This window comes from Pinus tabuliformis, chromosome 3_1, assembly GCF_031772625.1.
Source record: "Pinus tabuliformis cultivar Carrire ecotype Pingquan chromosome 3_1, CPIR1, whole genome shotgun sequence".
Classification (NCBI taxonomy): Eukaryota; Viridiplantae; Streptophyta; class Pinopsida; order Pinales; family Pinaceae; genus Pinus; species Pinus tabuliformis.
In genome coordinates this window covers 848,959,551-848,974,872 of record NC_142301.1, presented here as the reverse complement: position 1 = coordinate 848,974,872, position 15,322 = coordinate 848,959,551, and the positions used below count along the sequence as shown (strand labels likewise).

The 15,322-nt window shown below is 38.0% G+C and overlaps 1 protein-coding gene across 3 annotated transcripts in view; it reads left to right on the top strand.

Annotated features, from left to right (window-relative positions):
• LOC149190192 (UDP-glucuronic acid decarboxylase 5-like) overlaps positions 1-15,322 on the top strand; it is a 66,021-nt gene that overhangs the window by 28,585 nt on the left and 22,114 nt on the right. For all 3 annotated transcript variants that reach the window (XM_089412063.1, XM_089412065.1, XM_089412064.1), the window contains exons 4-9: positions 5,643-5,730; positions 5,936-6,027; positions 6,666-6,730; positions 6,867-6,955; positions 10,083-10,160; positions 10,297-10,390. In XM_089412063.1, coding sequence (XP_089268189.1) covers positions 5,643-5,730; positions 5,936-6,027; positions 6,666-6,730; positions 6,867-6,955; positions 10,083-10,160; positions 10,297-10,390 — 506 coding nt within the window. The remainder of the gene's footprint in view (positions 1-5,642; positions 5,731-5,935; positions 6,028-6,665; positions 6,731-6,866; positions 6,956-10,082; positions 10,161-10,296; positions 10,391-15,322) is intronic.

Sequence of the window (15,322 nt, the reverse complement as noted above, 5' to 3'; positions counted from 1 at the left end):
CAGATGGATTGCAAATTTGGTTTCTCTTATGTGAATTCTTCAAGATTGAAAATTGCCAAACACCTTGTAATATTGTATGAATACCTCCCTAGTTAAGAGGGAGTGTTGAAGGAAATGTAACTAGGCTAGGTCTTCATAAATGTAATTTTGATATTTGTACTTATTCAAGAAAAGAGAAATTATTTTTGTATTATTTGTCAATGAGTTTCTTGCTCATTGAAAATAGGTCAAGCACATTTTGAAGTGCTTCTAGAGAGTCAAAGTCAAAATGTAATTATGATAAGACCCTTTGAGGGCATGTTACATCATGGCATCAGACAAGGTCAAGGTAACACCTCCAAGCATGGTCAAATCCTCTCCTAGCATCAACGTGGTCTCCAAGCAGCAAAATGATGGGTAAAAATTGAATTATAGTGCAAACTGTAAGTCGGCCTTAAAGACAGTCAAGTCGGCCTAAAGAGGAGGGACAAACCTCTATTTATAGAGGTTGTCCACTCCTCATTCAACGTGGAACTTCACTCTGAAATCCGCATACAAGAGGAGGGCCAAAAAGGACGAGGACAAGGTAGAAAAAGGATAACGAGGACAATGAAGATAAGGAGACAGAACAACGAAGGTAAGGAGGTCATTTTTGAAGTAGGTACAACCACACGTGCGAGGTTAAGGAAGGTTTGACTGGGGCTATAACAGCAGAAAGGTACAGGTCATCATATCTCATTGTTTTTGGGTGTGAACTAGGCCTACAAGGTCTCTCTCTCTCTAGCGAGGAAGAAAGGAAGAATCAACGAAGGTAAGAGGACTATCTTAAGGCTCTTGTCCACACATGCAGCAAGGAAACACTTACAGATTAGACAGTAGATGAAGGCATCATATTGAGAGACCTCATTTGGATGTAGAACAAGGTCTCCAAGAATAGCGAAGAAGGTCCTCCTTATAGCGAAGTAGAGGAGCCCTAATGTTCCAGGGTTTCCTAACTTAGAAGACAAAGTGCCAGAAGATGTGTCAGAAGTGACATCGGAGAAAGAGGAAGGATTTGACTTATGCTTGGAGGATATCCTAGTCAAGGGTCTAGGGTTTGGCAGTTGTTCAAATAAGAAGCTTCAGTTTTGTGTTCTTGTTATTTTTATTTTGGTAGCAATTTGATGAAGCACACACATATGCACTAATAATAAGAAGAAGAAGAATAAGCTAACACGAAAAGTAAAAGGACTTCACTAATTGTTATCAAGTCTTGGAGAATTATCACAACACTACTTTGCCCTAGATTCTCTAACAATCTCCAATGGCCAGTTAGGCCTCTCCAACAACTAGTTGACTTTATAATGTCAAATTCAATTGAACATTTCCCTTTAATAAAGTCAACTTAGCCCCTTGCTCTCCGGATCTCTAACACCTTAGACAACTTTTGATGTAATGCATGTACCATATTGTCCAATGCTGACCCTGTTTTGCCACATGGAAACTTGTTTGACTTGTTTGACCAACTTGACCAAGCTGTAACTAGTCACTATCTTCTTTGATTAAAAAATTCAATGTGGCATGGAAGCCTCTTTTCAAGCTAAACAAATTGAGAGACTTTTTGATCATTGATATCACTTTGCATTGGGAATTGTGAAATTTGTCAATATGAGACTGCCATGCATGAGAGCTGTTTGAAAGATACCACTCCAAAGCTACGATCACTTATAGATTCTATAGACTCCATCTATGCGGTACGACAGGTGCACCTTGACGTGGGTTGGATTGGCCCATACACCACTGCTCACACCTACAAAAGCAAGATACCATACCATGAGTCCTCAATTTAAATTTTAGACCACCTAATGCCCTCCAATCCTATATAGAACAAAAGGAACCCAAGATGAACTAAAAGAGATTGGCCATGGTTCGACCATACAGGCAATAAAAACAAGACACCTTCTAGGATGCTTCATACAAAGCTTCTCATGGTTGTTACAATGCTTTTGACTTGTGACCTTGGGTTTATAATGGTTTTGAAATATGTGGCAATATTTTTATTGGTACCCATGTTGACATGGGGGGTAATAGTGTTTACACTCTATAGCCTTAGCAATCCTATCCTTAGGGAAGGTGCATTTGAGTTGGAGAAGAGCCAACCAAAATGAGAGGAAGAGTTACTATGGTGGCAGTGGTTAGCCTTCTTGGGTAGCCCCTTGATGCTTGGGACTTTGCTATAATAGAATAGAAGGCCAAGTTGTATATGAACAAGTACTAGGAGGGTAGGTGAATCTCAATGAATGAAGGCTATGAGTGGAGGAGTCTTAGGGTGCTTCCCAAAGAATGCGAGCGTGGAAGTCAGATTTTAAAGAGGAAGCAATTGTCAAAGCTCATTCTTATGAGCGGGGATGAAAGAATAGTCAGTTTTTTTGAGAAATATATTTTTATATTAATAGAAAAACTTACAAAACTGAATGTAAAGATGGAAGGATATATAGTAATACAAAGCTGATTCTTATCTTGTTCCTTAGTGTTGGTAGGGCATAAGTGAAATCAAAATAAGTTGTAGGTTCTAATTCCTTAGCATCATTGATAAAAAGATAACCTTACATTCAAGATTGTGTACATTACTCTTCTTTGCAAACATGAGAAAAAGATTGAAACGAACTGACCTCATCACAGAAGATCCTGGAGAAAGTGGAGAACACTATGTAACATGAATCTCCCATTAATGCTGCTCATTAATGAAGCTTCCTTTGAAACAAAAGTAGGTGATGATCTTGGATATGTTTCCAACTTGTCATTGCAAACTTGCAATTCCAAAGAGTGTGTTTCAGTGTATATGGATGACCGCAAATTAAGCAAGGACCATTGGTAAGCTTGTTCTTAGCTACATGGACTCTAGATGGTATCCCTTGATAAATAATGAGCCAAGCAAAGACTCATCGTTTGTCAATGAGACAAAGAGACCGAACACTTTGTAGCTTGTGGATCCACTTGTCAAGTTTTGAGGTTGCTCATTGGGCATTCATGACAGGGGATAGGAGATGTTGTGATAGAGGGCTACCTATGGTCCCTTGGGATGTGTTTAGTGTGTTGAAGGTGGAGGGGTGCTAAGCGTCATAGATGTTTGATGGCTCTGATTCTTGGCACAAGGTTCATTAAGCTCAACATATCCTTTGGTTATGTGAGGTATTCTCTTCTTTTCAAAGCCTGGATGTGGAAAGCTCGAAAGTTTGTTGTCCCTCAGGTCATGTGGAATTTTTCATAGTCTTGGCGTCCAATTTGGACTTGGATTCATTAGGGTCAATGTATTGTTGAGCATCTGTGGTTCCTTGCTTGCAAGTTAAGATGGAAGAGTATTTTTGGGATTTAGAGACATCAATTTGAAAAGATTTGAGTCTGTTGGCTCGTCAGAAGGCCCTCTTGTCGTATGATAAGCTGGTCATCAAGGACATAGGTACATTTTGATGAGCAGGAATGAGGTGATGTGGGACTGGTAGAGTAAGCAACAAATATAAAAGTTAAATAAGAATGATTGACTAGTGGAGGGTGGTCAGAAACCAGGAAAGTAGTGGTGGAAGGTATGGGAGATGGAGAGGTGAGGACATAGTCACAATCCAATCGAAATGAGTCAAAATGATACAGAAATCACGCACTCTAGGGTTGATAAGGTTAAAAACACCCAAGAAGATGTGGGCGAGTCTACCATGTAAATTTGCCAAATTTGGGCTAGTCTGCCAAGTTAGTTGGGTTTGATTGAGTTTGCTGAAAAGTGTTCCTGAGTCAGTTTAGTGAGCTGAGTCAATTCGTCAGTAAGTATTGGATGAATCTGAGGAAGTTTTGTTCTGTCACATCCATCAACATTTTTCTTAGGTTGATCTCCCTTCTAGTGGCATGTATTGAAATTTGAAACATATCATCAACTGGAGGGCATAGGAGTTCATCATTGTAGCCACGTGGCCAGCTTGTTGTTGCCATGACAGCTCTACTTGCTCTTTTCCTACAATGCTGGCTAGAGCTCTGCCTATGTCACTGAGAAGGTGACATGGATTTGGCCAGGGAAGAGCCAGATAAGACCTGATTTGTGTTGCATGGAGCTGCCCCCCCAATTCAAGATCCATAACTACATTGTCCACTTGGTCCTGCATTTGGAAAGAGATTTTATTTATCACTACTGCCAAATTGTCATTCCATCTGTAGTCTTATGTAGCATCATTCTTGTGAAATGGTATATCATTTGGATGTTTCCAAATATGAAATAAAATTCCAATTCTATTTGCTGTAAGAAACATTCAAATTCACTATCCATGTAATTCATGGAGCTAGAGGAATAGTGGCTGCAGACAGAAGTTGCTGCATCGTAGGCTCCTTTGGGTATTTGTTAAAATTGGAGAAATTGTTTCAACAACTCTGTTCTTCTGCTGAAGGGATAGCTAGGCAATGTCACTCCTAGATAAATTAAGCACTAGCCAATTGCTAAGGCATCTTGAATCCATGTAATTGACAAAGAAGAGGAAAAATGGCTTCAGAAAGAGATGGCTGTGTCCTAGGTGTCTTTGGATTTTTGTCAAAAATTTAAAGTTGTTTCAACATCTCTGGACTTCCACTGATGACAACGGTAGGCAATGTGACTCCAAATAAAATAGGCAGTTGCGAACTGCTAAACCACCTTGAATCAAAGACCATATGTAAAGTCCTTTTTGAGCTCAACTGGGGACTTCTAAATGGTTTCGAGTTTTATAACCAGGTGGACAACTTAGAATGGAGTGTCCGAGTTTTATTAACTCCATTATCCATGGAAGGTTTTGGTCCAAGCCATTTATTGTCTTTACTGTTTGGTCAGATTACAAAACATTTTTTGCACTTGCTGTTCCATTTATCTCCCCAATTATGTGGTGGGGTGAAGGAAAGTGAGTCTGGAACGATACTCTTATCAGGTAGTATTTTTCTGAAAAAATCATTAGGAAGAGTTGTTTCCTGTCAACTCTAAATGTGGTATGATTTTTTTCTTCTTGATAATTTCAATTTAATTATTTTGAATACCTTGTAATCCGTGTATGGGAAACCATATGAGACTAATGCATTGACAGCTGGTGACCAGGGTGGGCTGTTTCCTAGACAATAGGAGGCCTGACCTGGTGGGGGCATCGAGCATTAACATATCATCTATTGTTGGACCAGGGATTTGACCCTGAGATCTCGTATTTCAATTCACAGCACTCAACCACTGGAGCTAAACAACCAGACTCCCGCAATATGAGTTTTTAAATCAAATTAGGAAATTGCTTAAATGATTTCAGTTTTTATGTCCTTTGAGTTTTTTCATCTCTTTGCGTTGAATACCTTAAGAAGAGATGCAGAATATCTGGAAGGAAAGCGTTGGGTCTTATTTCAGGGATGTGTTTATGCTAATATATATGCCAATGACCATTTTGAAATCACAGCACTTCCTAAAATGAGCAGTCCCTTTTGGAACTTAATTCTTGGACATCTGTATATACTATAACATGCTTCGTAGTCTATTTTGTAGTTAGCCTCAGAATGTTTACATCTTGAAGTCAAATCCCAGTATTTGTGAAGCTTTGAGAGAAATTTTGACGGCATACTTATTCATGTTTTGCTTGTTTTTATTTCTAATTGTTTTGATTCCTACTTAAACTTGAATCTAATATGATGTGCAGGTAATTGTAGTTGATAACTTCTTTACTGGTTCAAAGGATAATATTAGGAGATGGATCGGACATCCAAATTTTGAGCTTATTAGACATGGTATGCTCTATTATTAGATATGGGTTGCTTCTTAAATGCTTTGTGCAAGTTCTTAAAGTTTGTGCCCTGATTTGTCTTTGACATGTTTTGAGGCCTTCATATACATACATACATACATATATGTAAGTATGTATGTATGTATGTATATGCCAATTTTGGTTAATTACAGGCCTGTTGATGCTTTGGATGCATGATTTTTGTACAGATGTGACAGAGCCTTTACTGATAGAAGTTGATCAAATATATCATCTAGCGTGCCCAGCATCTCCAATATTCTACAAGTACAATCCTGTCAAGGTTTGCGTTCTGCATTTCCATACTACTTGGTTGTTTCCTGATTTCAGTCATCTGAACAGTAACTTGATTATGTACTACCATATATGATTGGATAAGATTTTTTTTTTGGCTTGGCATTTGTAAAATATGTACCCAGCTAAGCTTATAAGTTATTATGGCTTACTCTGCAATTTTAGATTAACTATGGTTATGAATGTTTAACTTGCATAGTGTAGAATTATGTCAAGATAAGAGTATTTGGCAACCTAACCATTGCATTAGCTAATGGACGATGAAGTTTTCTTGTGCCATTTTCCTGGTCAGCTAGAGTGTCTTGTTTGATTTGACTCAATATTTTAGGAAACCACAATCGGCAATTGCTTAATGTGCAGTGGAGTTTGACCTGTCACTTCTCTAGAACTACTCCACTGTAATCTATCGCTTGACCATGAAGTCATTTTATAGCACAAAATTAAAACAATTGAATCTCTTTTCTATGAGGATGGAGTACAAATATGTAGGTTCAGATAGTTCTGCATAAAAGATGTCTATATTGATCTAGCTTGAGGTGAACTCGTTGAGATTGGTCTTTTGTATCATTGCAACAAGTGAATCTAATGGTAGTTATTGTATCCTGTTGTTTGCTTTTGCCTTAACAGACAATAAAGACCAACGTTATAGGTACATTGAACATGTTAGGACTTGCTAAGAGAGTTGGAGCAAGGTTAGTTCTTGTAGAGCCTTTATATTTCTTTAATGTTTTGTTGGGAGTCTGTTTTCGCTGTTTATTCTTTAAAATTAGCCATGTAGTTTCATTGGTGGGAATTGCATAAAATGAACTGGGAGAAGTATTTTTATAGGATTCTACTAACATCAACATCTGAAGTATATGGTGATCCTCTGGAACATCCTCAAAAGGAAGAATACTGGGGCAATGTCAACCCAATTGGTAAGTTTATTGTCACTATATGTCAATTTCTTTTTGGAAATGTTTTTTTTTTTTGCGAATTTTAAAACATCACGTTTTTAAGCAAATGCATATTTATTATCATCCATAACAATCTAGACGTGCTTAATACCATTGATGATCAAAGTGTCTATTCTTCCATTTAAGGACAGTGAATGTCGTTTAAACTGGTCTCTATGTATTTTATAAGGATTGTGAATGTCATGTGAGATGGTTTTTACCTGTTTTATAGTTTTATATTGCTGTTTACCTGATAGTAGTGGAGTCAAAGGTTTTTTTCCATATAACAAAATTGTGGAATTTTTGCATTCAAGTGTCTGTGATCCATTTGGAACTCCCTAAGATTGGTTAAGGATCCTGTGAACCCCAAAGATGGGAAAAGTGTTTACAATGTACATCATTCCTTGCTCTTGTGGGACTCCATATATTGGTGAAACTGGTAGATCAATATTTAATATAAATAAATATTAAATATTAGATATAATTAATTTATTTTGAATATATTATTTCTTTTTAATTTTAATTTTGTTTTATTAATAACAGTTCTTGAGTCAAACTAGCCGTTATAATCTAACGGCTAGTTAGTTTTTCTTCTTCATCTATTTATTTCAATGCCTAGATCGGGTTCCTCATCTTGTCCCGAAGATGAACCACACTAGTTGGTTCGAAACGCGTCGACAAGATTTTCTCCTATGTGATTTTTAACGAAATTTTTTTTGTAAAACAAATTTGTGGAATTTAAACAAAATTTTCAAGGTGTCAGCCAATATTGTTGGGCCCTCGTTAAGATGAGAAAGCTTCTGAAATCTCACTAACATGGAATTTGTTTCATAACCAAGAAGTGTCAAAGTATTTTCTCAGATTCCTTAGATTTGATTTCATTTCTAGATATATTTATCAAGGCACCTTAAGGAGGGTGGTCCTCTCTTTAATATTAGAAACCTTCTGAAATCTCACTGAAATGGGATTTTTTCATAACCAAGAAGTATAGAAGGAGTTATAATTTACTTAGTGGTGGGTCCAAGATTCTCATGACTTGATCTCATCCCTAGATATATTTATGAAGACTTCTCAAAGACAGTAGATCCTCTCTTTAAGATTAGAAATCTTCTGGAATCTCACCGACATGCAATTATTTTTCATAACTTAGAAGTGTACAAGGATTTTCTTGTTAATGTCATATCTAAGATTCTTTAGGCTTGAACTCATGCTTAGATATAATCATATATTATATCAATGCCTCTTAACAAGGGTATATCCTCATTTTTTTGAGCCACTTGACAAACTTCCTTTTTGGTTAGATGCCCTTAAGACAACAATTGCTTCAAGGAAATCGAGTCACCTTATATGGCACTAGTTATTTTGTTTTATATTGCATTATTTTAAATTGTCTTAGTTAACAAGAATGGACCCTATGACTACCCCAAGCAACATTTCAACCATGATACGATACCTAAAATAAGGCCAGAAAAACCAAGGAACCAAGTCACATGACACATGGACACATAGACACTGGTGTATTAGGAAGTCCAAGTGAGGACAGTGGTACCATGCCAATATCCCGCAGATCCCCCCTTCAAATTCCAGCTAGCAACCCCAAGTGACTCAATGAGATTTGATCTCAAGATTTTTGTAAACTTCTGCACAAGAGCATCTATCAATTGAGCTAACCCTTGGGGATATATATACATAATTTTAAAAGATATTAGGGTTACATATTAAAACTAAACATAAAGATGCAATTTTTTTGAATGTTAAAAAATAGAGCCAGTGTTGCAAACAGAAAGAAGCATTTGGAGAGAAAATTAGGAGACTGTTTTGCTTGAGCAAAGGATGAGGAGGACACCATTTTCCTTTGTCTTCACCATGTTTTTTTGGAGTGGGGATCGATTTCCCTGAATTGTGGATAAATTCGCAAGTATGGGCATGAATTTCCATTGTTTTCCATCTGTCATGGATGCTATCTTGTTGGATGGGATTGACACCACGGCTGCATGGAGGATTGGGACTGAGAGGTCTGTCAAGGAATTGATCTTTGATTTGTTAGAGGAGGCACTGGAGGAGGTAGCAAGGGAGATAGAGGTAGAGGAGGAGGGAGAGGAGGTGACTATTAAGAATGGGAGTGAGTCAGCACCACCACCAGGGACTCCTACAGAGTGAGTTGGACTTAGCAGTAGCTCCAGTAGAGGATGTCAGAGTCTACCTCCTGCTTCTTCTTCTGGAGGATGACAGAGTCTAATGCCAGCCCCAGGGCCTTCTTCCTCTAGATGAAAAGCCATTTCTAGAGTCATTACCTTTGCTCGTGAAAGGGGCAGAGGCAATCACTAGTTTATTTACCTGATTTCATTGAAGATGACTCATGATGATCATATAGCTTTGTCTTGAGGATGAACCACATTAGATGGTTCGAAACGTTGACCAAAAGCTCATGATGTGATTAACCCGAAAGAATTTATAAAAAAAAAATAATATTTTTATATATTTTTTAATTTTGCTTTTGTGGACAGATATTTCCGCTGACATGATGTCAGCAAAATTGAATAGAACTACATCAATCACATTCTAGGACACATTTATTGACATGTTGGGACACATCTGTACATTTTTTGATTTTTTGTATCCCATCATGTGTCCTGAGTGTCTGACATGATGGGACACATGCACGTGCACGTGACATATGTCACATGTGTAAATATCTCTGGCATTGTGTGTCTTGTGTGTCCATGTGTTGGACATTAGGACATGTGACATGCAGGGTTGGCAGGATATGCCCTGTTTCAGAGCCAGGGAACCAGAGTTTGTGGATTAGGTTCTGTTCAGCTACAGCTGGAATCAGGCTCATGATTTGCTCAAAATTGATTTCCAATATTCATTCTGAGCACAGAATGATATCTATATAGATGTTCAACTAACTTCAGTTGTCCTTATTTTGTCTATGCTTTTGTTGAAGGTTTTATGCCTTGAGTACAGGGGACAGGAAAGGAAGGGAAAGCACTTTTAATTGCATTGCTTTAGACAAATGGGTCCATGGAATGTTAATTATATCATTGTGACCAAAGTAGACCTCTTTGTTTTACTTATACCGTTGCATTTTATTTTTTGTATACAGGTGTAAGAAGCTGTTATGATGAGGGGAAGCGTGTTGCAGAGACTCTAATGTTTGACTACCATAGGCAGCATGGGTTAGGTATTTTTTAAGGCTGTCACCAGGCAATACTTTTGCTAATTTCATCTAGTTGCTTGTAGCTTGTACCTTTTGTTAGTCTGTGAAACTTACTAGAACATTAAGTTCATTACTATTGACCATTGTTGTCTTGTTACAGAAATCCGTATTGCTCGAATATTTAATACCTATGGGCCACGAATGAACATTGACGATGGCCGTGTCGTCAGCAATTTTATTGCTCAGGCCCTCAGGTATTGTCATTAGTTGATATCTTCGGACTCTTTCATCTTTCTCCTTCTCTGATGTAGTACTTTGTTTATGTATTCCAAGTATTGTCTTGATTTACGCTTTTGGGGCAGCCTAAGGAACTCCTAGAGATTTGTACTACTAATTGTTCTTCCTAGTGCAACTGTCCTACCTTTTGGTCATTTGTTGGACATTAAGATAATTATCTTATCTTCTGCTTTATTCCTTTTACTACCGACTAGATTCATTTGCTTAATTTGGCGCACAGATTGGTTCTCGTTCAGGGGACATCCTCCAAAGGAATTTGGACTCGTTGACTCATTTCAATTTAAAGTAACAAGGCCCTCCTTTTTCCATTTCCAATAGATTAAATAATATCTATGGAAATTGTAAACTGGAAAGATGTCTTTTCTCGTCAGAGTAAATTTTCAAAATGAAATCCTATATCACTACTTGATATGTCCAACATTCCATCTCTGCAAATCTTGCATATCTGTAATGTTCCTGGGAAATTAATTGCCTAAGGGATTAAGTAGTCTATCAATCCCCATAGAGGCTATAGTTGATAAAGGTGAAAACCCCAAAAGTCCCAATTTCTGGGCAAGTTTTGGGGCAGCTGGGCAGAGAAACCCAAACTTGGGGTTTGGAGTGTATTTTACTTAATCAATTAAGAGGAGAAACCCTTCTAGAAAATCTACAAATACAAGAGGGTTGGACTCATTTGGGCATCATTGATTGGATCATTATCTCTGTTTTCTTTGAGCATGAGGCTCTGAGGGTTTTAAGATCCCTTTTCTCCTATCAATTTTGGTGTTGAAAGATTCCACCCTAGTTGATAAAATTCCCTTTTTATCTTCATCATTTTTATCTTGTTCTGGCATAAGGATTTATCTATACAAGGAGCAGCAAATGATAATTGTATAGTTCAAAGCATATTAAAGCTGACAAATTTTCTCTGAGCTGATTTAGGACACAGCGAAGTTTTGGCTGAGGTGTTAATCACTTGGTTCAGATTGAAAGCCCTTGTACAACTTTCCTGTAGCAGAGTGAAGTTCAACCGCAATAGGTCCGAGCAAATTCTGGGAGTTGAAGTCAACCTTTTTATAATTTTTGGAAGCCAGTCTATGGACAAATAATCTCGCAGAGCATGAACAAAAGCCTGAATCGTCACTAATTATGGGCAAATTCTGAGGTTTTACGAAAGTTCTGAAGTGAATTGTATTATCCTGATTCCTGAGCCAGATCGAAGATTCTGAGCCCCAGCGAGGGTCAATCCCTCCCAGCATAATTTGTGGGTCATGTGGTCTTATGAAATTTCTGAAGCGGTTGGTACTGTTTTGAGCTAGATCTGAAGACCCAGTGGCAAAGCAAGGGTGCAAATTTAATATAATTCGAAGGTTTGGTGACATCACAAAATTTTGAAGTGATTCCATGCTCTTGATGAGTTCCATTGGAATACAAGTCTAATTGTGGAACAATACCACTCGGGTTGATAAACAATTAACAAAGTATTCAGAAGCTGACGCAAGACCTCCTGGAAACGATTTCCATGGCTTCCTGCAATAGACAGGCTTGCTCAAAGGGTAGAACGATCCCATTTGCAACCTCTATGGCAAATGGAAGATATTTTCTGAGGCCCAATCCACAGACTGAGACTCTGAATCTGGATGCGAAACCTCTCTTATCAAACTGGTTCTATCTGCCATGACTAAATGAATAATTTTTTAGTATTGTACCAGATTGCTGGTGAAATTGATGAACAATATACTGAACTATGGGATTTATTGGAATTGTTGATTGAAGTTTGAATTTATTGGATGCTGCATTACTCTGTTCCATTGATTGTATCATTGAGAAGTTGTACTGTTTTGTTGGAGAACGTGGTATTTGTTATTGAGTTAATTATTGTTTGGACAGAAATTCTTCCTAAATCCTAGTATCGTAGAAACCCTAGGGCAAAATTACCCTAGACCGCTGTAGTGGTATCAGAGCAGAAATCCTGCCAGTCTGGATGGTATTTGAAAATGAAACCACTAGAAGCAAATTTTTGGCAAGGTTATGCAGAGTTTTGGAGGAGGGAGATGGAAGAGCAGCAAGCAGAAAATATCAACAGGCTGCAAGAATGGAACAAAAGATTACAAGAATTTAACAAAATGGCGCAGCATCTAAGAAAAATAAATTGGAATGTCTTTTGGAATAGTGGTAAGAAAAACAAATCAAGCGATACTGATCATAAGCCCAAGCATGAAAGAAAAAGTGTAAGAAAAGTTGAAGCAAAGACAAAAGCATGGACATGGCTGTATCCCCCTAAGGAGAAGGTAAGTGATCAACCAGAATTATTTGAAATAAATGAAGATAGTAGTTGTGATGGATTGTCCAATCATCAACTGGAAGTTGGAATGCCAACTTTAGCTGCCACAGCTAGTGCACCCGTTGATTGTGAAAATGGAAAGTATCTTGACAGTGAAAGTGGTACAGTTGACAGTGACTCTTCTGTTGGATCAGAGGCTGGACCATTGAATGGAGAAAAACATCAAGAAAATCTGGATGTTGGATTTCTGAACTTGGGCTCTAATATGGATGATAAGATAAGATAAAGATAAAGATAATTATATTTATGTCCAACTAATGACCACAAAGTAGGTCAAAGTGACTGTTGAGAACAATCATGTCTATACAAAGCGGGAGAACCAAACGATCTCCTATAAAAGATACAATGCATGAAGTAAATCAACATCTGGCCCTAGCAGAGAAGATCTAGGAGCTAATAGGTCTGAGGATCAGACCCATCTCACCTGACATCCGAGGCTGAATGAATAACACTGAAGAAACTCAACAAAGTCTGTTGGCCCGATTAAGAGCTGGTGGCAAGTGCGGACTGTCCACTAAATCATTTCCTGTGGGGGTTCGTGCGCTGTTGAATGCTGGAGGACTTGCTGCTGAGATCTCATGTGGCAGGGTGAGGTCCCACAGATCCTCACTGACCTGGAGTCTGGATATGTACTGGTATCAATCGATCTCTTGGTGCCCCCGTCTGAAGGTAGTACCCTGAAAAACGTCGTGATCCTTTGTGTGGGGTTTGGTCTGATGGGAGGCTGAAGAATATGCGCTCGGAACCTGAGAGCCTCCTGCATAAATAGGGCCAAACATCTCTGATCGGGATACCTGAAAAAGTCGGTGAGGGTTCGAGAATCTCTGAACAAGCAATGATAAGGCTACTGAGGATACTGTCAGAAAGGACAAGGAACATTCAATTTTAGAAGATTTTGATAGGGATGCTGGCAAGCAAGAGTCTGGTGGAGAGCTACAACAAGAGGAACCTATTGATGAAGATCCATGTGGAGGAGATCACCACTCAATTGAATCTGATGATATTGCCTCACAAGTGGATACTAATCATACACTACTAAATCCTCAATATACTCCAAATTCAGGTAAAAGCTATGAAAATCTAAATCTAGTGAACCATGCCTTAGCAGATTGTGTTATTTCGGATCTGCAGAATGATATTATCCTTGGAGATGATTGTAAAGAGGGGTGTGGAAGTATTTCTGAGCCACTGAGAGTCGCTTATGATGGCATAGAAATTAATCCTACTTCTGATCCTAAGTTGTCCTCTTCATCTACTAAAGAAGAATTGCAATCATTAGAAAGAGTGAATGCAAATCCTTTACGCAGTAACGATGGTGCATTGAAGGAATGGAAACAGAGAGTGAAGATATCAGATAACAAGTCAAAAGATGAAAGTGAAGTACTACTATGTGTGCATATTAAAAAAGGGGATGATAGTGCCACATTGAAGGTTCCTGAATGTCAATGTAGTTCACATTATGATTCTCAACTTGTAGATTTGCATTCAAATCATGAGGGTTACTGAAGTCCCAAGGACAAAAATCGTTTAGATGAGCTGGAAATTCCTACAACAGTTGCTGCTGTAGAGGGTCATGGAATAGATAGCTATCCCAGACATGCATCAAAGAATTCCAATGTGAATCTTCTCAAAGAATTCCTTTGGTGGAATATTTGAAATTACTGAAAGTGCTACAAGAAGCAAAATCAATGAAGCAATGATGCATGTTTTCCCATTTACGGGTTCCTTGTTGGAATTGCTTTAACATCTACAATACAAGAAATAAGTCACAATGAAATTAATTCAATGCCAAACATTCTCCCACAGAATGCAATGAATTTGTGTCCTAATCAACTGTCTCTTGAAAAGCGGGTTACAGTAAATGATGACATGCAATGGCTTGTTGATCTAGTGAAGGATGCCTCTAGAGGTCTAGCTGATGTTATTCATGCTTCTCGTCATCATGAAGTGGATGGAATTAAATATGATGATCAAGCCAGCAGGGCAGATAATGCAGATGAAGAAGATGATGAATCAAAGGCAAAAAGGAGGAAAAACTGGGATCAAGCTTCTGAGTTGTAGGCTTTGGTATGATAAGTTGCGTTATACATAAGGATGAAGGTTGTGCACCCATGTGACATTGCCTTAATTGGTTCTCTATGTGAAATTCCCTAGATCTAACAATCTTGGGAATCTTACTACAACCAGTTGAATCTATTTCACCTAGATCGTAAATTACATTACAAACTTATTTCATATTTTGTTCTTGAAATTTGAAGCAAATTAATGAAGCATCCTACACCAAATTAAACACAATTTTGAAACATAGAAACTGAGCAAGGAAATACAAACACATAGGACAATGTTATTTTTGGAAAAATGTAGGACACCGTTATTTTTGGACAAATGTCCTCGGAAAAACCCAATGCGGGAAAACCGTTGCAGCAACTTTGAGGGTTTATTATTATTAAGCAATAACAAATTTTGAATACATCATTGAATACCTCACAGGGTTGTTCAATTACAGAGAGAAATACTAGCAGAAAGAATTGTGAGGTTACCTCACACTATCAGTGGAAATCATGAT